The 25338-nt window shown below is 44.2% G+C and overlaps 1 protein-coding gene across 4 annotated transcripts in view; it reads right to left on the bottom strand.

The window, feature by feature from the left end:
* Positions 1 to 254: 254 nt before the first annotated feature.
* KHDRBS3 (KH RNA binding domain containing, signal transduction associated 3) overlaps positions 255 to 25338 on the bottom strand; it is a 199093-nt gene continuing 174009 nt past the window's right edge. For 3 of the 4 annotated variants that reach the window (XM_037023269.2, XM_037023270.2, XM_073230194.1), the window contains 2 exons: positions 10350 to 10408; positions 7904 to 8509 (listed from right to left, as the gene is read on the bottom strand). In XM_037023269.2, the coding sequence (XP_036879164.1) occupies positions 8418 to 8509; positions 10350 to 10408 (151 nt within the window). In that variant the 3' untranslated portion in view covers positions 7904 to 8417. Of the gene's footprint in view, positions 460 to 6921; positions 6980 to 7903; positions 8510 to 10349; positions 10409 to 25338 lie in introns of those variants that run through there. The other variant, XR_005062642.2, reaches the window with a different exon arrangement.

Below are 25338 nucleotides of genomic sequence, written 5' to 3'. Positions count from 1 at the left end.
GCCAAACACCTTTGGCATAACATTCCCATGTTTATTGGTCCGCGACTGAAACAGATAAATCATTTTTGAACCGTAATATGTATAGAATATTGACTTCTTGCACTGAGTTACAGATGCACATGGTTCCCAAGTGTGCAAAATTTAGAGCTGTGCTGAAAAATAAAACTTTTTCTGGGTTTCTATTAAAGTAGAAGAAATTGAAACAGGCAACCTTTATTAACTAGTACACAAATTACTTGTTTTTTGTTGTTAGGAGCCCACAAAGTAAGACTGACTTTCTTTATTTTAAAACAGGGTTTCCAAATTAAAAAATGTAACATTTTATAAAACATTTCACAGAACATAAAATTGTGAAAAAAAATTTAGATGATTTTCAAGTTCCCAAGTGGATTCATTTACTGATGAGGCACGTTGGTGAGTTAACTATTCTTAAGCAGTCCATGATTAGAAGGAAAGGTCCTGCAAGAGAGGAAAATGAAATATATTTGTGCACATCAAGAAGCTAATAATTACACTCTGTTGGGGAAGGAAGGATTTTGGCAAAGGAAGCAGGCAGGCAGAAATATAATAGAAATGAAGACATTTATGGAAAGTAATGCACAACACAATTAAGGAAATTAAGGATACGATATATTTGTGCTCAGGAAGGCAAAGAACGGTTACTCTGTATGATGAGGATCGACCGTGGCTCTGACTTCAGCATGGCGATGCCGCGCATGTGCGAATGGGAAATGAGCCCCCGTGGGCGTGCGCGGGCACAGTCCATGAAGAGGAGGGTCGACTCTCAGGCATGTTTAAGAAAAAAATTTAATGCGAAAGAATATATTTTGAGGTGTCATATACAACAGAGCTGTTGTTTCAAAAAGCAAGTGGTAATCAAAGGGGAAAAAGTCCAATCGTCATGAAGATGTGGCCGTCACTGGCTTCTCACAGCGCCGGCCACACATGCCTGGTGCTAGGGGCCCCCTCGGCGCCTGCTGGTCCTGGCTCCCTTTGCCCCGGCCCCTGACTCCCTCCCCGCATCTCCCTTTCCTCTCCTGGGCCAGCGACAGCTCACAGGCCCCCCCCCCCCCCGCACGATGTGGTTTCCTGCCTTGGCCAAGGCCGGCCCCCTGCATCTACCTGTCACTCAGACAATTTTCTCTTCCCTGCTTCTAAATTTTAACTTGACTTTTAAAACCCATCCAGGTTTTTCCTCTTCTGCAGAACCCTCCCGTCCCTGCCCTCCCTCATGCAGAGCTGGGCCCCTCGCCCCTGTGCCACCTGGGTGCCCACCCAGCCTTCCACAGCTGACCGTGCCGGACAGTGGGCTGCTCCGTGTCAGCTGCACAGGAAGCAATGGGCACCATACATCTGAAGCAAATCACAATTTTGAGGCCTAATACTTTAAGAGGTACACATCTAGCCTAGTCCATCCAATTATTAGGGCCTTGCTTAAGGACTCAAGGAGTGTTTCTTAAAGCCTGATGGCTCAGTGCTTTGGTGTGCACACAACAGGACGCTCGGTCTGAGACCCTCAGGGGGCCGCCTGGGGGTGGGGGCAGGGATGGGGCACAGCCACACATGCCAGACAACACCACTAGCAGAGCAGCTTCAGCCAGTAAGGGGAGCGAGAGAAGGCAGGCTCCTGAGGCAGGAGGGAGGGAGACCCCCGGCTGGGGACCCAGAGGAGAGGAAGGGCAGCGCAGACCCTGGGGTGGAAAAGCCAGTGGCAGAGATGGAGGCTGCCCCGGAATGACCTGCTAATGGCAATGAGTACCAGAGGGACAGGAGCCACCGTGGGTCTGAGGAAGGGAGGTGTGATTTTTCTCTCTCTGCTGTCGCTGTATGACCCAGTGGCACACGGGAGAGAGGCCCTCAATGGATGCAGTGCGCCTCGTTCACCCCCATGGGGGTGGGCAGGCCGCTTGAACCCACTTTGAAGAGACGGATCTCCTGTGTGGCTGCAGGTGCTAAGAGCTGCACACAGTTAAGGGCTGCACACAGCACTGAGTCCAAGCTTCTTGGAACAGTGTATCTGATGCACCACTGCCTCGATGGGGAACAGCAGAGCCATAGCTAGAAAAAATGCAGTGACTCAATGAATCCCCTTTAGAAGGTTATTCCTCAGATGTATACAAGTGTGTCCAATAACAGAGATGTAAGCCTACGCTTTCTAGTTCTGCCTTCAGTGAGTACAACATACTGGAAGCAAGCTGCATGTCTATCAATAGTTTTCTAAATTATGGTTCATTCATATAAATATTATTCAACCAATAAAAAGAAAAAGGGAGCTTCAGAGTATGAAGTGATAGAAAATGAGCTCTAAGATACATTCTAAAGTGAAACAGAGAGGGTAAGAAACTACTATTTTGCATGAGAAAAATAGTAATAATTAGAAATAAATCATTTTTATAATAATTTAAAATAGTAATAATTAGAAAAAAATATGCTTTGCCTGTGCACGATTGCAGGAAAAATACATGGAAAGATCACATGAAGAGCTGCCTCTGGTGGTCTGGGGGCAGACCAACTTTTCATTGTGTTCTCTTTTGGAAATTTTGGATTTTGTACCAACCACCTGTATTACCTATTAAATAAAGGACATATTCTGGTTTTCCAACTTCATATTTCCCACTGAAAAAGCCAGTGGTTACAGAAGTAAATATCTCATTTCTACTGAGAAACCAAACTAACAGTGAGAAATTTTCAGTGCTAGTATTCGAAGGATTACAGGGTCATGGGCTCCTTTGCTCATTCGCTCATTCACTCCTCCGGGAGCAGCGGCTCAGCGGCTGCTCCATTCCAGCACCGGGCTGGGATCCGGGGGAACGAGTCACATCAGACTTGGTTCCGTCTTCGAGAAACCTCGGGTCTGCCCGTTGGAGAGGGACCCGCAACAAGCAGAGATCTCGCTCCGACAGCAGCCCAGCGCCCGCAGAGGGCTGCTCCCTTGTCCCCTCTCTGAGCCGGCGGCATCCCTCGGGCACTGGGAGCTAGCAGGCAGATGTGGAGAAGCGCGGAGGGCAGGGGTCTGGTCTGGCCAGCAGTGGCAGGAGAGCTCAGGCCTGGCACGGCCCTGCTGGGAAAGCCCGGCCGAGGGGGTGCTCAGCGGCCAGGCGGGGGCAGCGCGGGAGGCGGCTGCAGTGGATCCAGCAGGCCGGGATCGCGCCAGGCTTTCTGTTCGGAGCCCGAGGCTGAGCTCTGTCCTGAAAACCCCAGAGAGCCACCGAAGGGCTCAGCATCCTAGCTCCAGGAAAACAGTCTCAGCCATGCGTGGGTCCCTGAAACAAGACCCCCACCTGGAGTCACCTCCCACCGATGGGCCTTTCCATTCAATGAGGGGAGGGTGCACTGGATTTTAACATGTCCTATACCTTATCTCAAAGACAGAAACAGAATTAAGCATTAAGTAACCTTTGTTATTTTAAATAAAATGATGGATTTTTTTCCCTTTGTATCTCCCTGCAGGACACTGAACATAAATATAAATAGATATTATCTTTACAGGAAATAAACTATTATTTATATTTATTATACATACCCTATAAAGTGGCTTATATTTTGGTTAATTAGATTTTTTTTTTACTAGAATTTAAGTTTTTCTTAAAATCATCAGTTTTAAACTCTGCGTCCCATCTCTCTGTACACAGTGACCAGAGTCGCTGCCTGGTTTTGAGTTAAACCAACGGAACTAGACTATGTGAATTGGGATACAATTAACATAAGTGGGTTTTTTGTTTCGTTTTTGTTTTTTTGCTGTCTGCAAACCATTCTTAACGCCTCTTAATACTGCACGGTGGGAACTGTACGGATCACACGCCAAAGTCACCTTGTTCATGTTGACTGAGTAGCAGACCCTTTCTCTGCCCAGCAGTGCTGAGAGGTGGGAGGAGAGGATGAAAAGTTAGGACCCCTGCTTTAAAGCGCTCTCTGTCTGGCCTTCGGATCAACAGCCAGTGCAAACAGAGGTGTGTACACAGTTCTTGTTGGAACAGACTGAAAAAGGTAGTCTTTCTGGCCAGGGGGACAGAGCAGGCTGAGCTCAGAGGTGAGGATGACGTTACAACCGAAAGTGGGCTCACGTATTTAAGCTTCTTAGCAGGACCTACCAGACCCTTCACTGAGTCCCTTGCCGACCCAGACAGTATCAGCTCCTGCTTTCTCTAATTATCTAGTATGACTGCTTAGTTTCATAGATGATCATGTTTTTTTATAACTCCCAATATTTACATAGCAAAATATGAGTAAATAGCTACGTTTGTGCCAGGCATGCTTCCAATCTTCACAGTCCCACTGGGGCAGGTATCACTACAGAGCAGCTGCACAGATGGGAACTGCAGTGAGTGGCAGTTTGGAGGCCAAGGAGCTCGGCAAGGTCACCAAGCTGGTGAAAGCAGAGCTGGGCTATGAAAGCCCCAAGGACAACTTGCCCGGCTGGTCAGCTTCTACCGGTCCCGATACTCCTGCTGGCGCCGTTCCCACCTCCTTGCCCCACCAGGCAGTGTCTCTCTGTCACACGCCTGTGTCTGTCACAGCCCTGACGCTCTCCTTTACCATCTCTCCAGCGGACTGTCGTGACTTCCAGGACAGGACCGTGTCATTCAGCACTGCATTTCCACTGCAGCATGGCAGATGCTGGGACAGTGTAGCTGAATGAATGCTGATAACTGATTCAACCTGGAATATCTTGAATATAAGAAGAGTCAGGACCTAAATACAGCCACAGAATCTCTCTGGGAAGGACTGTGGAGCAGGAGTTGGGTAGACAGAGGAGGCATGGTTATGGATCATAATGTCTAACCAATGCTCAGTGCTGTGGGAGTTCTTTTTAGGGACACGAGGTAACATAAAAACTAGTCCCTGCTCCTAAGGAGACTTTCATCTAATGAGGGGTCAGTGACTGACAATGTAACAGGATGGTTAAAAACAGAGACACTAATGTGATGGCTCCAAACCGGCTCGCCCAGTTACAGGGAGGGGGAGCTTACATTAGTGAGTTCACCTCTTGAAGCTTAAGTGCCTTCCTTTGTGAAATGGAGATAACACTTTCTTACAGTTGTGAGGACTCAATGAAATTGTTTATACGAAGTGATAAGCATGTGCTTGGTCATATGGCAAACTAACCAATCTAACCATATGCTATGGATGCTGAAATGGGGAAGTGTAAACTAAGCACACTATTTCAGAGAGGGTAGAGGGACTGCCACCAGAGACTGTGACCTGGTTTAACGGTGAGGACATGAAGGAAGAGAGGGCCCTGGGTCAAGTCCTGAAAGATCAGCACGGCTTCTACAGGCAAAGAAACAGGGAACAGCAAGCACTGGCTTGTCAGCCTGTCACCTCCCCATGACCATGAATTACTTGGATGTAAGGCCCATATCTTACAGATTTTTGTATTGCCAGTACTTCCTTTGTGCCAAGTAGAACTCATGCTCAGTAAATGTTGTCAAATGAGAAAACAAAGCCCAAGGCTATAGATGAAGGCTAGGGAAGGACGTGGGACAATGCAATGTGCCCATAGGAACAGGGTGAGGCTGTCGGTATGCAGCAGAACTTCCCATTGAAATGAGGAAGAGATAAGGCTTGGTAGAGTATATGCCAAATAAGGGAAGCCCTGGAAAGCCAAGCAGAATTCCTGTCCGACAGTGTTCCTGGTGGTTCCTGACCTTGCTGGCTCACCAAGCTCTTCCTATGGTCCAATGGAGCTATGGGTTTTTTTTTTTAAATGAACATACACATAAAATTGAACAATTCCTATGAATTAGCTCTTAAGACCATCTGGGGGTTTACCCTGTATCTATCCACAATATCTGCTTTAAGAAACATACATTTATTATTCAAAATAGTGAAAAATTTCAATATAATGTCACACATTGAAAAACTGTGTTACATGTCTCATTACCCTTCTATGCAAGAAAGGAAGCAAAAAAAAAAAAAAAGAGGACTTCTTTTGGTCTATGAAAGTGAAAAGAACTATTTTCTTCCTAACAGTAATTTGTTTCTGGCTATTAAGGAAAAAAATTAGCTCATGTATACCCCCATACATACTAAATATGTATATTCAGTGTATTCAACTGTGACAACCTTCACATTATTATATCATTTCCTAAGTTACAAAACGTTCTTGCAATGTTATCTCACTTAATTCTTAACAACAACTACATGAGATAAACATCATTCTTACAGTGCTGACTTCCAGAGTGAGACTTGTCCAAAGCCATATAAAAAGGGCTCAAATACAAATACTTTTAAAAAGTAACACTGTCTGGGGTGTCAGGGCTGAAGTAGTGTTTCTGATGGTTTAGAAAAAATAAGAGTATCTGAAAAGGGAGACCAAACTAATGATACCTTTCCTTCACAGATCCCTAGACGTCTTTTGAATTTTATTAAACAACTTTTTAAAACACACTTTACAATATTTATCTCATAAAATAATTTGTTTTGCAAAATCTAGAAAGGGTAGAAAAGCACACACACAAAAATCATACTTCCACAAGCCTAAGATAATTATTGTCAAAATTGCTTAGTATATCTATGTAATACTTGCCTAAAAAAATAAATAAGCAGGGTATCGTTTTTAAAAAATGAAATTAGGATCATATCATTAGGTTTAGTATTGTTTTTACTTAATAATTTATTAGGAAGTTTTTTTCATGTTTGACTAGACTGTTTTAATATTTTTGGTGAAGAAAGTGATCCAGGTACTTAAATAGTGTGATGACCTGAGCCTCCCAGCTCTGCAGGGCAGACAAAGCTGACTGGGTCTGACTTGTTTACATTCGGGAAGCTTCCTCTGGAACTGGCCAAGTTAATGTGCCGTGATCACTAGTGCTGGTAATGGGAAGCAACGTGGGGTATCTTCCCTGTGACTTCAGGTGAGCATGAAATTGTCTTCATCTTCTGCAACACATCAAAATAATTGCAACAAAAGGCGCTCACCTTTGTCTGCTCCAGGGCCACTCCAGTTCCTCTGACTTTCCAAGAGAGCTGACATTTCCTACCAAAAGAAAAGACCTTTTTACTCAAAGAGAAGGAAATCCCTCAAGAAATAAAAATTAAACATTTCACATAATCTACAATTAAAAAAAAAACTTAAGCCAAATGATTAAAGAATAACTTTATCAAATATTTGTCCGTTTTAAGAAGTGCCCTCAACTACTCATCAAATAATGTATTACAAACAACTAGTTATGAGGTTTTACATTTGTTTAATAGGGAATAATTGGCCCCAATTAAACTGACTAAACTAAGACTTTTTAGATTACTAAAACAAATTAAACTTTTTAAAATGAGAATTTAGGTGATCTTAAAACCTTTCTAAAATGGATAATGAAACTTGCTAAGTTGTAATCTCCCTGGTTTTATTAGTTATATTAAGATAAATTAAGTGAGATTAAAATCTTATTTGATTTATTTACCTTTGAAAATGAAGACCGTTTAAGGGTTACACATCCTCAGCCTTGGCGAGTGCGACCTCAATTAGTCAAGTCAGAATGTCTTTAAAAGCTTTGTGCTTATTGCTTCCAGCAGGGAGCGAGGTGTTCATTAAGGTACCAAAATTCTCATAAAAAATCCAAAGTTGCACTAGTGAAAAAACGCTCAACAAGATGAAAACTGATCACATCTTTTTCAGAAAATATTATTTAAAACCAGTTTTTAAACAAGATTTGGTTCTGCGTAGTTTTAACGTGCCACTCAAGCAGCTTGATACCATGTGGACTCTTTAAACAGCATTTAAATCTACGGTGAGTATCTCATGGTACCTTTAATTTTGTACCATTTTTTTAAGTAAGCTGTACAATGTTTAGTGTGACCCTTTTATGACAAGCGTTGTTAAATGAATGCTTTCCCTGTTTACAGCTATTTATGAAGGCCTTTTTAAATAAGAAAAACATGAAATTGTTAGCTCACACACACCAAATTTCTTTCAAAAGTTTATTTAGTATCAAGCAAGAGGGATACTTTGCTTAACACTACAGAACATTTCAAGACTTGAGTTACAAAAGAATATACCACATTATTTGCACTTATAATTGGCTTCCCTTTTTACGCATGTTGGCAAGAGAAAAAAAAACTAGCATATGGCTGAAAGATAAAATAAATTTCTATGGAAACCTTTAAAATGCAAGGTGAGGCTTATATTAAAAGAATGGATTAACATATTTAGTAAACCTATTTTTTTTTAACACTAGTTAATCAAAGTTATTTTTTTTTCTTTTGATGACCTATTTTTTCATATACAGACTGGAAATAACAAAATTTTACATGTCTTTTTTTTCTGCCCAGGTTGTTTCAACAAAGTAGTTTTAAGTTCCATCCATTCATATTTTAAGCATTTGATTTATTTAAAAAGGGATTGTTCATAGAAAAAAATTACTTTGAACAGTACACAGGACTGGCGGAGACTGGCTATTTCACAACATCAGACAGTACAGTCAGTATCTGCCGTACGGCTGCTCCCTGTAGACGCCCTTCGCTGTCCTCGCCGAGGGGGCCTTGGGTCTTGACTTAGCCCACTCCTCTTGCCCTAAAATCGGTAACATGAATCACAATTAGATCGTTGCCATGGATCCTACTGGCTTCATTTTTCAGAATCCAACTTAGCCCTGAATCAATGGTAGATGTCACATTGAAGATATATATCCCATGCACTGAAAAGGCCAAGGGTATTTACTTAAAAAAAAAATTACAAACCCAGTGGAAAATGGGTCCTCTCACTAGCAAAACCCATGGGAAGTAAAATGATTTTTGTACCTTAAATGGCAAGAAGTTCCCTTTTGGCCACTCATTTAACAAAGCACACAAGCTCAACCAGCAAATGGAACTGCCTTTTGCTAAATATTAAGACATTTATGGATGGGAAAGAGAATGAGAAAGAGATTGCCTATATTTTCTTAATGGCAAAAACAAAGAAAACACAGATAAAAATGTGTGAAGGCAAAAGAAGATAAAACTGGAGGGCGACATGGAGTGGGCCCGGGAAAGAGCGAGGCCACACCGTTCCCATCAGTCCTTCGATAGGAGAGTAAATCACAGTTGCACTGGTGGAAGTTTATTCCTCAATTGTATACATGCTGCATATGAAATACATTTAGTGGCATAACATCAAATTTCACTCATGACAATACTCAATCCATACCAGACAAAAGTATCAATATTAGAGGTGTTCTATCATCTCTACCTCCTGAAATTAAACACCTGTGCAACCTTGCACTTACAGTGAGGAATCTATGGGTCTCTGACAACAAACAGTTAACATACCTGCTGCGACATTCCGCAATTTAAAAGCCATGTGTCTACAGAGACCAATTTAAAAAAGCTCTGAAGGAAAAACGCTTAAAATGACCTCTTCTGTTGATACAATCATGCAATCAACGTCATTCCCTCAGGCCAGCTTGCATCAGTTTAAGTAGACAGCACTCTGACAAACCAAGGCATTTCTCTTTAGCATTTGTTACAAATAATACCACCAAAAAAAAAACAAAAATAAAAAAGAAAGAAAATCTGAGTTCTGGTCATCACAGCTTGGGGCAGGTGATATAACAAAATGCACTTCAAAAAAAACATCAGGAATGGGGTTTCAGTTATGTTCAGAGAAATGTCACAGCATGCATCAGCCAGAGTCCTGATTCACTTGCACTGGGTACATGGCATTTCTCAGAGCTTTGCGACTGACTGAAGCTTCACGTTCTCTGATCTTTTTGCCCTGCGGCAAAGGAGTTTCTTACTATCATTAATGTTGCTACCGCCAATTCTTTTAATTAAACGTGTCATCCTTCTGCATAATGAGACTTTGGACACAGATGCCTACCAGCTCCCAGTGAATTAAGTGGAGTTTAGCTGGCCCCCTATAAGCCTGAGAGAGCTTTCCATCTCCATCCTGGCTCGGCTTTTGTAACCTTTGTATAATGACTCCCACTGTAATGTTTTTAGAGGATTTGAGATTAGAGATGAATTAAAATATAAAAATGAGGGAGGGAGAGTCATTTCAGACCTGTATTCTCAATTGCTTCATTTTCCTTTACTGTCAAGAAGCAAAGACGCTTCGAAAAGACCCATGCTATCAAGTGTCTGCAATTTGGCAAACTATTTTATAAATAAGAAAATCAGCACTTGGCAATCAACCCCAACAGAAAATCTAAGTTCAGAATCTGAATTCATGCAATTTTCTGCAAGTCTTTAGTCCCTTTAAGTATTACATTTAAATCTTAAAGGAGCTTCTGAAAATAGCTAGATCTGCACAGATGAACTGAAGAAGCTCCATTTGATACTCAACATGCCTTTGTGACAGAATTGTCCCCTCAATTCAGATATTTAGGGTGTTCATTCCCCTGTCTAGTTATGATTCATCCTGGCCAGTTACTCACCATAGGAGTCGTAAGTCTCTTCACTGAGTCCATGTCCATAATCATAGTAATCAGCACCACTGTATTAAACAAAACAAAACATGCGAAGAGAGAAGATGAAAAAGCAGTTAAGACAAAATGACTTGGCTGTGAGTTTAAATCATATTGTAAAGCTTAAGGATAACTAATAATGGGCAGGGCTGAACACGGAAACAAATTCGCACTCAGACGGCAGAGCTCTAACATGAAACCTTAGGCCTGAGGATTACCAGGTCCCCAGCTTGAACACATGACACGTGTCTGACACCTGAAGCACAGCAACTGGTCCATCGCCTTAGAGAAGGCGCTGACTGCACCGGGGGGACAGCGACGGCCTCTGTCCCAGGAGTCTGCAAGAGAGAGGGCGGATGTAGTGGGCCATTAGGGACCTGTGCTGGGGACCCTGGGAGAGGAGGAAGGAAAACCACGGCATCGCTCCAACAGATGGAAAGTTTACACAGGTGAGGTCATCGGTTCTCTCTGACCCTTACCTGCCAGGCAACATGCTGCTGTGTCAGCTGCGGGCACTTCACTTGGCAATTCAGTAACCAGTACCAGAGTTAAGGCTTCACTGCCCCAGGACTCTGGCATCACCCTGAGGAAGCAGCTCACAACTGGGGCAAGGCGTCAATGACCGTGTGACCGGAGGGCACGGGAAGGCTCCCCGCAACCCAGCACGGCGCCCTCACAGAGCCCGTGAAGATGAGGCCGAGTGTCTTTTCAAGCACAGGCACATCTATGTCCTAATGTATGGCATCCTTGAGATGTCAGCTGGGAGGGAGCCTGTTACCATGGCAACGTTGCAGATTATACAGAACAGGCACCTATACACAACCATACTTGGATTAGGCACCTTTTTTTATGGGAACAAATTTGTGGAAAATCTAGATGACTAACCATAGCAGACACAATTGGTTTCTGATGCTGTTTTGAGTAACTGAGGAAGAACTTCCACTTACCCTCTCAGGCTTTCCACTTTAATTCTACTTAATTCTGCAGGGTAACAACTGTCCTGAATTTGTTGTCTTGGATTGTCATAGAAATAAAACATTCTCATTATTCCAACTTCATGCAATCAAGTAAGAAGTTCTTGTCAAAATGGAAAGCGATCCAATTCAGCCGTTTGACACCTGAGGAAGCCGCACTGTGCTTAATAAAATCCATGCTCTGAGTGTCGCCATGTGCCAGCTGCTGAGATTCTGTGCAGAGCCTCACAGCAGCTCCCGAGGTGATTGGAGCCGACGTACCCACTTTACAGAAAAGGAACTACAGCTCAGAAAAGCCAGGACGCCAGCCTAAAATCTCACAGAAAACAGTGCAGGGGACACACTCAGTGGGTAAACCTACACCTGGTTCTTCTCCTGTTCCCTTCATCAGGTAGATGACACCCCAGAGGAATCATGAGCCCCATGACTAGAGTACATCAGGGCACTCCCATGAGGAAGAAGAGGTGGGCAAGGGTCTGTGTTCCCTTGGTCTCAAGCACATGAGGATTCACATCTGTTCCTTCTGCCAGAAATGTTCTTCTCCTCTTTCCTTCTAGGCTACCTCCTCAAGCAGTCCTTGACCCAACTGCTCCCCCCACGGAACCTTCCCAAGCTCCCAGGGTCAGTACAGCACACTCTCCCGGCTTCTCATCCCCTCCCGGGCCTGAACAGACCCTCACTCTCCGTGGACCGCGTGACTGGGTCCAGAGAGGCGGGGCACCTCTGTCACTCTGGCACGTCATGCCGGCTTCTTGGAGAACGTAACAACACTTGAACAGTGTGCCGAGGCCGGCCGGGCGACGGTGAGGAAGGAGGTGAGGACAGAGGCAGTGGCAGCGGGGGCCTTGCAGGTGGAGGGAACAGTGTAAGCAAGGCACAGACGCAGGGCACAGGTTGAAAACTTTTCTAACAAATAGAGTTAATGAACATTGACAAAATGCCTAGGATAGAATATTCTCAGCATAAAACACTTCCACCAAGTGCAAGATGTGGGTCAGGTCTCGTTGTCCTGGTGCAGTCAGGTCCTCACAAGTCAGTTAGGTACCGTGGGGCATGCTGGCTGTGATGTGAGCTCCCTGGCATGGACTCCACCGTAAGCTCTCTGGACGCGCTGGGCTAAGCTCCACTGGCTCTTTTAACTATTGCCCAGGAACAGCATAGTCACTCCCACATCTGACCTATTATACAGTTTTCCCAAGCAATGTACAGTTTTTCCAAGCAAGCACAAGTAGCTACAGAGTTTTTTTTTAAAAAAGGTCTTCAAATTGAGATCTGGCATTGCTAGTGAACCTGGAAAAAGGCATGGATGCGAGGGGAATGGACCAGTAGGAGTGAAGAGCCAGACCCCTGCCACACCGGCGGCTTCTCCGTCCACGTGCACCATCTCACGCCATCTACCTGAAGTCTCTGTGCCACACGACGAGGCAGCTGAGGCTGGGGCGGGGGGCGGGTCAAGCCACGGGCCCTGGGGCTACCACTGCCGTGTGCTGAAAACTCAGGCTAGAGGCGGGCGTGCTCAGCGTGGGGCCCGGAAGAGCAGCACCTGATTTCCTCCGAGCTGCTTGGCCACTCTTCTGGAAGGGCTTACTTGACCTTCAGGGGTTACATGATCCCTCCTTCTGCTCAAAAACGTAAGTCAGGGTCCACACGACCTGCTCCATGAGCATGGCAACTATAACCACCTTATTTCTCTCTCTGGTCTCAAATTCCTCCTCTCCCTCTTTGTGGTCCCAATTTTTCCCTCCAGGCATTAGATGCTTTACGATGAGTAGAAGAGGGACTAGCTGAAAAAGTGGCAAAGAAACTTCCACATTCAGAAGGGAAAAAAGTAGCAAAAATAAGCCAACACCAAAAGAAACAATGTGGCTTTCCTACTTAGGTTTGAGAGCTTTAAATATGAGGATCGCTCTTAAAGAATATTTTCCTCATCTTGAGGACAGACACTCAGAAACCTTTTGATAAAAACCTGGGGTCAAATCCGGTCTAGACATCTGAGTCTAAGCCTCGGGAGCATCTCCCGCTCGCCGGGCCTGGGCGCTCCACACGGCAGGTGCCGGGTCTGGGTGAGCTACTGCTCAGACTCCTAACATTCTTATGCACAGCACCTGGCCCCAAAATATAACTTCTCGTTTTGCTGAAAATAACTTGGCTAATGCATCTTAGAAACTCAGCACTAAATTAAATGAACCTCAGACTTCTCTCTAAAGGTCAGAAGTTATAATGACATCTTAGGCAAATAAAACCTTGATGTTCTTGAGAATTTTATCTTTGTTGCAGAGACAAAGTGAAAGTAACCTCTTTGTAAAACGGAAAAGAATTCCCTCTACTGAGACAGGCTCCCACCGCTTGGCCTGGGACTGTGGGTGACAAGCACTGAGCCTAATCGACAGGAGAGCACAGCAATTGCTTTCTGAGCAAACTAAGTCTCCTTTATTAAATGGGCTGAGCAGTAATGAACATCAGTATAGATTGGAAATTTGTCTGTGAGGTGCTCTAACACAGCTGAGCATAAAAAAATCGAGGGTGAAGAATGTTTTCCAATGAACAGGAGGATAAAAGGTAGCATAATTTGGTCTGGCAATGGTTTGGTGATGAGACAATCTTAGTTTTGACAAGTGAAAACTTTAAACTGACATTTGCTATCATTTCACCCAGTTTCTGATTATTTATTGCAAGCCTGTCATCAGGCTGTGAAGCTGGGAGCAGCTGAGCCCCATTCTCATACCTGTCAGTTCCATCTGAATTGCTTTCACAGCATCCATTCCGTGCACCTCAAACGTCTATTAACCAAAGACGTGTCCTATTTCCCAAGGATAAACTAAAAATCCATCACATGGCAAAGGGAGAAAAACATTAAAATTTCTTCATTTATGGATACAAGTTATAGGATTGATAATAGGCAAGAAACCACATTAGGCCAAATACACCTCAACTCCACATTAGGGGGTCAAGGGCAACTCGAAGGGGAGATGGGCTCCTCCCACTGGCACAAAGGCCACGCCTCCCAAGGCCTTCTAGCCGTCCTCCACATTCCACCCCATATCAGGGGCTGAAGGAAACCCAAAAGTTCTGAGCAATTCCTGGCTTTCCCAGAGGTTCTCAATTCCACTGCCTGGAGTCAAGAAACAGCATAGCACCAGGAGACACAGGGAGTGAAGCGCAGCGCCTGGGGCCTGCGGGGCCTTCTACTCTGCATCAACGGGGTTCAGGAGGAGCACAAGAAGCTGAGTCCCCAGACCAGCCCATCTCTATGATGGGGGTGAAGGAACCCCTCACATTTATGTTCCCATCCCTCAACTTCCACTTTAAGGTCACGAGAACTAATCTTTTCAGGCCCTCTGTCAGCTCAGGCCACTCCAGACCGCCGGGTTCCTCTTCGCCTCTAATGCCTGTGCAGTCCACCCTCCCTCCATCCTCATCGCCCACCCGACCCCGGGTGCCCGGTGGCATTCATGGCTGCCACTGGCAGAAGCCCCTACACATTCTCAGCCTCTGCTCTGGGCATTCCCCCACCTCTGTCCAAGCGGACACGGGGTTCCCCTCCAATGAGCAGTCTTCCCTGGGGCCCGCTCCAGTTCCTCCTCTCCCACAGCCCGCGCACATGGGCCTGGAGGAAAGGTGAGACTTTCCTCACTAATGCCCCCCAGACACACGCGCCACGGCACATCCAGACCAATGCTCTGTCCTCCCCCTGTTCCTCCGGACACCCAGCTCAGAATCTCCCAGTAGCGTCACTGCCCGAAGTCTTGGTGATTCAGCACGTGGGTAGATGATCCTTCAAACAAGCTGTCTCTCGAGTCCCTGAACAACTCCTGTCCGCCGATCGGGCCTCTAGTCTCCTTTAGCCATTCATTCCACATCCCACCCTCCATCTCGTCATTACCTGAAATCTTCCCGCCTCGCTTCAAGTTCATACATCCCATTTTCACTGGGATTTCCTCTCCTAGACCACCCCCTCCCTCTAGTATTACGCTATCCCTTCAAATCCACTGCAATCAACCCCTCCACTCCTTTTAAACTTTTCATCCCTTGTCAAGGTAACAGTGAAGTTGCTAATTCAATGGTCAGTTCTCAGTCCTCATGCTATGTGCCTGATCAGTATGTGTTATACTCGATCACTCCCTTTTCTGTGATATTCCTTCTTTGCTGGGCATCCAGGGTACTATACCTCCTGCTGGTCTTCCTCTATCTCTAGCTACTCCTTATCAGTCATTCCATGCCAGCCCCTCCCTCCTCTTCCACAGACCTTGGTCATCTTTTCTTCTTTGTTTACCTAAACTCCCTTGGTGATTTTCTCTAGTCTCTTGCTTTAAAGGCAATGTAAATAGCAAAAAAAATCCAAGTTTTTGTAGCCCGAAAATCTCTCCTGAAGTTTACTTTCTTGTATTAACTGCCAACTTCACCTTGCAATTCCAATGTCTAACAGATATCTCAAATTTAACAAGGCTAGAACGACACTGAACCCCTGATCTTATCCACCCAAGCTTTCCTGTATCTCATTTGACAGCAAACTTGTCTTCTTTGTTCAGGCCAAAAAGTTTGGAGTCACCATTACACAGGCTATCCCCTTTGCCTAGAATACGCTTACTTCCAAATATCCACATGGCTAACTTTACCTTTCTGAAGTCCTTGCTCAAATGATGCCATTAAGCAACGTCCACTTTGATTAAAAATGGCAACCCCCTTGCTTCAGCAATCTGATCCATCTTACTCTGAACTATTTTTTTCTATCTCGTTTGCCATCTTCTAAGATACGACACATTTATTTGTTGTACTTATTGCCTATTTGCTCTCAGTAGAATGAAGATGTAAGCTCTACAAGGGAGGGGTATGGGTCTGTTTTATTCAGTGATAAACCTCACTACCTCTGCATCAATGCCTAGTACATAGTAAGTACTGGTGAATATTTGTTAAAAGAACTAATTTACAAAAGAAATATTGAAAAATTATGTGCTAAGTCGACTTAAGAAAGACCAAATATTATTAGTGAGTAAAGGTGAACAAGAGAGTATTCTTCCCATCCCACTTATAAGGATGCAAGACAGAAGGACTCGAAGGCACTTCATGTTTTTTGAATGTTAGACAAACTTGAAAAAATTAAGTAAAATGAAGTTCTAAGCCTATGTGTGGTCATGTATTCAGGGAACATTTTTTGAGCACTAACTATTCTGAAAAATGGAGGTACAGAAATAAATAAAGAAATAAACCTCTACTCTCAAGAAGCTAACAAAGATGAACATGTCGATCTCAGCAGAACAGAGTGTAAGTACGAGCAAAGAAGTATGTCCCAAACACCCTGGGAGGTGAGAGGAAGGCACGAAGGAGGAGGCTTTGCAATGACGATGACACCTCAAGTGGGAGGATGACAAGGAGGGCAGAGTGGCGCACAAGGGGGGTCGGACACCAAGCACTCACTCCCCTAGCTCACCTAGTGTACACAGGGCACAGCCAGCGTGTGCATGTATGTGTATTTTTTCTCATTTAGCCTCATGACGATTTGGTAAGTAGACATTATTCTGCCTCCTTTACGTACAAAGAAGTTGAGGCTGAAAGGTTAGCCAAACTATCAAGGGTAAACGTAACACATGAAGACCACGGGTGTAACCGGGTCGGTCTGATGCCACGGAGACATTTAATCCCACGTGAGATGCCTCCTCCTCATCTGCGGCACAAAGGAGTTGATCCTTTCAAGAAGAAACCTACACGTCTGTTTATTCATAGCCCTGATTTTTTCCTCATCTCTTGCTGCAGACACATCTCTTCTAGCACTGGGTATGCCCTTTCAATGTAAGTAATAACTCACATGTTTTTTTAGCTTCTGAACTCTTTATTCTTCTAGAAATTGTCCTTCCTCCCTTTAATTCTTTTTCCATTGTGGTAGCCCCACTTAGGCACTTTGGAAGTCCAACTCTGTCCCCCGCATCTCAGTTTCCTACCGTACCTGCTAGCTCTCAGTTCTCTGGTGCCACTCAGCAGCCTATTCAGCCATCTATTGACTTTTTAGTTCCTGACTCCCTAACCTGCTTGGTTTTTATAGATGCCAGGTCTTCTTATCCATGGGAAGATTTAATTACTTATTTTATAATCATCTCCTATTCTTTGGGCTCTGTTCTGTTGAGGTGTTAGTTTTTCAGTTTGTTTAATCTATTTATTAAATGCTTAGTAAATTTTGGATGTGATCATTTTTTAATTTGAGATTCTTTGTATTTGGAGTTCCTGGTCCCCTAGTGGGTGGTACCACCTGAGGTTTGGGGTAGCACTGCTAGTTTTACTCTGGGAATAACCACTATTACTCTGCGCTGCTGAGCCTGCTGGGGTAGAGGGCAGGGCCAGTTATGAAAAGGATGCCCGAGCCTCTGGTGAGGGGCGAAGACCTCCCTAGAGCGCTCCACATTGCAGCGCCCTTCTCTTCAGCGGGGTTTTGTCTGCTGTTTTTCGTGGATCTGGCTTCATTTGCTTCTCCTTCCTTAGCAATCTTTCAAAGCTTGTTTTTGTCACCTGGATTTTAAGAAGGGGCAGGGTGGGAGTGTAGTGGGTATATAGCCCATCCTCTAATTCTATCTTCCTTCCTTTAAGTCCTTTTTTAGTTTACAATGCATTTAATCTTTTAATCCTCAAAACCTCTGTCTGAAGTAGACATATTATTTAATTTTGCAGGTAACAAAAATAAGGTCAGAAGATAGGAACCACATCTGACTCATAACTGGTCTTGACTGTACTTATTCCTGGCATATGGTAGTATTCCAGAAACAGAGAGATACAAGACTAATGTGAACACAGGGTCTGAAACTTTGTCCGTGTCTCAGTGAATGGTCTGTAATGACAATGCTTTATTGCAATGGCTGTGATAATGCTTTGGGGTGGGAGGGGTAGGGAGTCCCTTCAGGAGTTAAATTAGTAAGTTCTGTGCTGTTCAAATTTAACATAAAAGCTTGTATTTTTCCTCATTATTTTGGCCTGTTCATTTAAGAGAAATCTTATTTGTAACCATTATGATAGAAAGTTAGTATTTTTGAAAACATTTCCTAACCGCTTATATGACAGGAAAAAATGAAGGAATCCACACACATAACCCAGATAGTGGCTCCAGACTGGCCGCCTTGGCATGGTATTTCCCTTCTACTCAGGAGCCTTTAATCCCTAACACAACCATTAAGAATATTTTTAAGTAAATCAGAATAAGTGAAAAGTAATAGTTATTTGGGGACTTCTCTTGTTTTCCCATTATCATAAATAACTAGGAGACTTGAAATTCTTTCAGGGTAATTGGCTAAAAAAATGCCCATTTGTTTCAATAAGAGCCTTACTTATCTAATAGTGTTTTCATAGCACTTGATAATATTGCCCCAGAAGACTCTGAAAAATATGTTTCAGAATCAGGCTGTACCAGTGGATGGAAGAAGAGTTAGAGCCAAGTCTAGTCACTGCTGACTGCCTGGGGCACCTGGCCTCTCCTGGCACATGCGCACTGGGGCCCGGGTCTAGTCACTGCTGACTGCCTGGGGCACCTGGCCTCTCCTGGCACATGCGCACTGGGGCCCGGGTCTAGTCACTGCTGACTGCCTGGGGCACCTGGCCTCTCCTGGCACATGCGCACTGGGGCCCGGGTCTAGTCACTGCTGACTGCCTGGGGCACCTGGCCTCTCCTGGCACATGCGCACTGGGGCCCGGGTCTAGTCACTGCTGACTGCCTGGGGCACCTGGCCTCTCCTGGCACATGCGCACTGGGGCCCGGGTCTAGTCACTGCTGACTGCCTGGGGCACCTGGCCTCTCCTGGCACATGCCCACTGGGGCCCGGGTCTAGTCACTGCTGACTGCCTGGGGCACCTGGCCTCTCCTGGCACATGCGCACTGGGGCCCGGGTCTAGTCACTGCTGACTGCCTGGGGCACCTGGCCTCTCCTGGGCACCTGGGCACTGGAGCCCGCACTGGGAGCCATTCTGCTCACTGAGCTCCCATCACCTACGATGGGAAGAGATGGCGCTGACTTCACTTCCTTCCTGGCTTCTGTTTTTGCTCAGTGCGTTCAGACTACCTACAAGGCTGTTCATCATTCGCCCCTCTTCCCCTGAGCACTCCTCCAAAACAAGACAAGGCGCTGTGATGTGCCAGCCCGCTTGAAGGCACATGTGGCCATCACAGCCAGGCCACTGTATGGCGGGCACGCAATTAAGATCTCTCTGCTCTCCAGGAGTTTAAGGTCTGAGGGCAGTTCACTTAATGGGAAGGTTGCACAAGATTTAAAATGTTTTAGACACCGTGCTTCACTCTTCTTCTGCTCTATTCATCTCTAACTCAGCTCTCTCCCAGCTCAATAACACGTACTGCATTTTCAACGTGGCCTGGCCTGTGGACTCTAAGAGTCCTGGACATCCTACAGGGGTCAGACTATTTTCATGATACTAAGACATGACTTGTCTTGTTCACTATGCTCACATTGGAAACAAATGTGGTGGGTAAAGTTGTTAGTGCTTTGGTAAGAATCAGTACAGTGGCACCAAAGAGTACTGGCAGTTTAAAAAAAAAGGAAGTTTCATTTAAAAATACCCTTGATGAAGCAGTAAAAATTAGTCATTTTAATAAACCTGAACTGTTAAGTATACAGCCTTTAATCATTCTGTGTAATGCGATGAGAAAGAGGCTTGTAGAAGCTCTGCCTCGTGCCCAGGTATGACGGCGATCACAGGAAAAGCCCACAGGCAAGCCCAGCGAACTCCTGCTTTCATGCAACATCACTTTTACTTGGAAGAATGAATTGTAGACAAACTATGGTTATTCAGACTTAGGTATCTGCCAGACATTTTCTTGATGAATGAAGTGAGCCTGTCATTTCCATAAAAACAACTGACAGTATTTGTTACCAAGGACAAAATTCAAGCCTTCAAGTACAAATGAGAATTTTTGAAAACTACTATTTACTACTGTAAACTGATAGCAAGCCAATACTCAAAACCTCCTCTGTTGAGACTTATGGTAATAACTATGAAAATACTTTTAAATATTGCACGATGAAGTAAGTCACAGCATTGTGAAAATATGTGAATTCAATGAACCACATGCTTTTAAATGACCTCTGCATAATGTAGTAAAATCTATTAAGTGTAAGATGGACCAGGGTATTTTAAGTGACAGAGTGTGAAAACTTTACTGATATGGTTTCAGGATCCACACTGCAATTAACCTTTAAGAAACTACCACCTGACAAGTTTTGGTGAAGTATCAAAGAAGTATATCCACGTTCTGAGAAAGGCTATCATACTTTCCCCTGTTACAACTATGTATCTGTTGTTCTAACCACTTCAACCAAAACAACCTATCACATTAACTGAAAGCAGAAGCAGATATGAGTAGCTGGCTAGCTTTTATTAAGCCAGACATTAAAGAGATTAGCAAAAATACAAAACAATGACACAATTCTTACTACTTTTTGTTTTAAAAAAGTTTCTCCATAAAAATGGATATTTATGTTAGCACACAAAGGTTGATTACTGTTACATATTTCATGACTGATAAATATTTTTAAATGTTTGTTTTAATTTACAATATGGTAAATATTAACAAATATAAATCATATACACTAAACCAAGCTGTGGACCTCACCAATTTTTAAGAGTAAAAATTATAAAGGAGCCTGAGAACATAAAACTTTTAACCACAGGCCTTGGGTGCTTGACTACACGGCCTTTGGGGAGGGCAGAGCCGGTATCATTCACACACTTGCCTGAAGGATGACGCTGTTAGTGGGAAAACTGTCCTGTTGCGATGTAGCAATGAGGGTGGAGGTGGTGGCTCATAGAGCCGGCAGGTGGCTGGGGCCCAATGTCATGACTGCTGGCCTCAAGTCACATATACCAGGGTTAACAGCCCCTGTCTTCTGGGGCAGATGGGCAAAAAAAAGTCAAGGGAAAACTTCAGCTTCTGATATGCAAGGCAAATTATGTAGATTCTCACAGACATACTGGGGATAGTTTTAACACAGGAATAGCATCAACTGGTATGTGTGATGTTCTAGTGCCATGAATGTATGAGAACAGAAACATACCCTTAGGTCTGAAATGATTTCTTTAAGAGCTTAAATATACATAGATTTGCCAATAACTGGAATATTTAAGTTTTCAATTTAAAGGGTAAGACAAAATTTATAGTTAAATCAGAGAATCCCTTTATCTCCAAAAGGTTCAGTAATTCATTCGATTGGCTCACAAAAATGGAAGGACTGATTTTCAGAACTATAGACCTTTCAGAGTTACTGCTGTTCACCTGTTAGATATTCACTGCTCAGGAGAACATCCATCACAAGACTGACAGGGAAGGGGAAACAAAGACAGATTAAAAAACATTTTTACCATGTTACTTAAGTTTGGATATAAAATTCGCTAAAAAGAGTAAGTGGAATCAGACTTGAAACGATTTGGGAAATTATGCCTGCTCCATATTCACACAATTAAGAGTTAACAAAAATTTTAGTTTATAATAGAATCTTATTTGAAAAATGGGTCAATATCAAGTACACAAACCATAAACATATTTTTAAAATTGTAACTGAAAATTTATTTTTATATCTTAATTATACGAATCTCATTTATTTTTCAGGGACAAATAGGATTTTAAAATGAAAGGTAAGAAAACCTATTTTTTTCTTCTTTACTACAAAATGAATAATTAAAACAATTAACAAAACTGGTTTCATTTAAATATTTAAGTCATTGCATGCAACAGGTTAATAAAATCTGAATTTCACTGTTAATAGTTATTTCTACAAGTTCTGTAAGAAAAGTACATTCACCCAACTTAAGAAAAGTCTTGTTATTGTTCTAGAAGAAATAACTGCCCACTTTACTGCTGTGCATGTGCAAACTAAGGCCCAACTGCTGTAGTGTGTGGTGCCTGCCTTGCACACAGTACAGGCCGGGCAGAAACAGAGCTACAGGGCACCTGGCTCTGCCCTTTGCAACTGCAGCAGCCATTTACTTAGCCAAGTATGAGCCAAGCACTTCCTGCAAGCATTCATTCATACACGGGTGCAATTTATTTAAAAATATTTGAGAAACAAAACAAACACACTACCTTCCTAATGCTTGTGTTACAACGGGAAAGGCAGATAATAAACTACTTACATGTACACACCTGGTGAGAATGAGAAGAGAAGTGACAGAGGCTGGAGGGACTGAAGTATAGTCATTTTACAACTGAGTCAGAGAACCCTCTCTGACGAGGTGGCAGACCTCATGGAAAGGAAGCTGTGTGGACACCACTGGGAGCTGCACGCTAAGGTGGGCACAGTACTCATACGTCTGGGGACCGAAAGCAGTGGCTGGAGCAGAGGGGACAAGCTGCAGTGGGGGGAGGAGTCTGACCGTCAAAAGAGGGCAGAGGTGGATCACATAGATCACACAGGCCATTGACACTGACTGGCTTGTTTCTCAGATTTTTATCTTGAGTGAGATGGGAGGCTCCCCTGTACTGAGACGGGGGTGAGTCTGGCAGAAGGCATAGCAGGGGCAGCAGGGAGCCATTGAGACCAGCCTGTGACACACTAGGTTTGAAAGGCCTCTCAGACATCCCAAAGGAGACAGTAAGGAGGTGGCTGGGAAGAGAAATCTAGAGATCAGGAGACAGGTCTGAACTGCAGACATAAATCTGAAGTCATCATCCTATAAAAGGTACTTAAAACCATGTGGTGGGATGAGCTCATATAGGAAATAAGTGCAAATGGGGAGAACTCAAATTTTGGATTAAAGGTTCACTGAGTTTTGAATCCTGTCCTTCCATTTAGAAGCAGCATAATCTCAGGTGGGCAGCTTAATCCTTTTGAATTCCCTCTTCTAGAAGTGTCTGAAACATAAAAGGCGCTCAGCAAACGTACTGAAAGAAGGTGTCTACTGAATGAGGTGTCTGCTCCGTAAGGGCCACTCCAGCCATGTCCCCTGCCGGAGGTGTTAACTGGTGAGTGATGGTTACGTGAGTTCATACACACAACGCTCTCCACTGGCCCACCCTGCCACCTCCCCACGACAACATAAATGGCCACTACCATTCTTAACCTTACTGTTATAATTAGGTTTGCAGAGCCTCATCTTGTATGCAGCAATTACTTTGCCAAATAAAAAGATTTTAAATGCTAACATAGGTTTGCCCAAAAATCAGACATACCATTTGCCATTTATAGCTGATTCTCTACCTCTTTACTGAGAAATAATCCTACATCCGCCCTTGCTAGAAAGTATAGGAACTTACTGGTACTTTGCTAAATCAAAGGAAGGAAATAGACCGTGAGAGGTCATGTGGCCCATGCCCTGCCTTCCAGCTGTCTTAATCATCTGAGAGAAATGATTCTCCCCCACTTTAAGACTTCCAGCAATGCAGCCTGAATGACTTGTCACGGCAACACATGGGGACAGGCCTGCCACTAAGTTCTTGTTTTATGTTTAACCTTGATCTGTCCTGAGACACTCAGAGCCCTTTTTCTCCATTCTGTTCTCCGCGGAGCTGAGAGCACCACTCTCTGTGTGAGAAGACTGGGGAACCCAGGTTATACAGTAAGGAAGCCCCTGGCATGCCTGATTCAGAGGAGGACCCAATGCACTCCTACTATCGGACGTATCAGGCAGACAGAGATTTGTTGTGACACTAGTAACATATACTACTTACAAATTGTCTACAAATCCAAAAGCCAGGTAGTGTGCTAGTCCACCATGCAAATTATCTCTCGTCTTTAAAACAAACTTGCAAACAGGTACTCTCTCTTTTTGTAAACATGGTTAAGAACACCACTTTTCCACCATTTAAGAGGAGAGAAACTCATTTCTTACACTATCTCTTGAAAATGATGATCTTAGTAGGAATTTACCAGGTTCAGAGATCACCTTTTTCATCCAGCATTTGCTCAGCAGGTATTTACGGAACAGTTACTGTGTACCAGACACTAGGGATGCAGCAGGGAACAAGGTGTGACCTTTGCAATAAACACGTTTAGGCTACTGCACACGTGAGACCAGAGGAAGCAGGCAGAAGCCGTACTGTGCAACACAGGAGCAGCGTTCTGAAGGGGCTTGGAGGCAGGTGCCTGAACCAGTTTTGGGGAACACGGGAATTCTTTTTCTTCAGAAAGCCTGTGTCCTGAAAAAGAAGGGTCTAAACTGACACCTGGGAGAAGAGGCAGACAGAAAGCAAGAAAAAACTATTCTAAGCAGAATCTGGCTTGGTGATGAGAAAGACACGAATCAGAGGCATAAAGCGATTTTTACAGTCACCAGGCTGGAGTGCCGTGGGGTCAGGAGGTGAGTCAGCTACTCTGACCTCCCAGTGTGGACCCTTTCCAGATCACTTGCTTTTTACTACTATCTAATTTAACTATCAATCACTACATTCTCAGAATAATACAAAGGTCTTTGGGTACATTTTCAAAAAGCCATGTAATTCAAGGATATAAAAAGATATCCCAGAATCAAAAGAAAAATAGCCAGGGACCTCCTGGAGGTGCTGGCAAAGCTCTCTTGGTTCCATGGGTGCATACTCACTGAACCGGATACTTGAGATAGATGTGACTACATCTATGCTCTCATTTTTATCTCGAAAAAGGGAAAAATACCTAAAAGGGAAACACCCTAATTCATATGTGAAAAGGGAAGAATCAATAGGCACTTGTTGCCTATTTAGCATACACTTTTCTTCCTTCCTTACCAAAGGCTCTGTTTAGACTGATAGTGAGGAGCTAGTGTGAGTGGATCAGTGCCCCACGCGGCTGAAGCGCGTCGGCCGCTGAGGTCTCCGAGGGGAGGGGAGCCATCGGCGAGGGAAGCTCCCAGGAACCTACCTAACAGGAGGCTGCACCCCCCCCACCCCCCCGAAAGCCTGCAGCGCCCTCCTCCTCCTCTTTCTGCCAGCCTGAGCCCAGCGAGGCGGCTGCAGCTACACAGCCAGCTGACATTGCGATGAGCCCGGGGCACCGGGCAAGGGCAGGGATGGTCAAAGAGAAGGGGGG

The sequence above is a fragment of the Manis javanica genome, chromosome 2 (genome assembly GCF_040802235.1).
Source record: "Manis javanica isolate MJ-LG chromosome 2, MJ_LKY, whole genome shotgun sequence".
Classification (NCBI taxonomy): Eukaryota; Metazoa; Chordata; class Mammalia; order Pholidota; family Manidae; genus Manis; species Manis javanica.
This window is presented reverse-complemented; position numbering and strand designations above follow the sequence as displayed.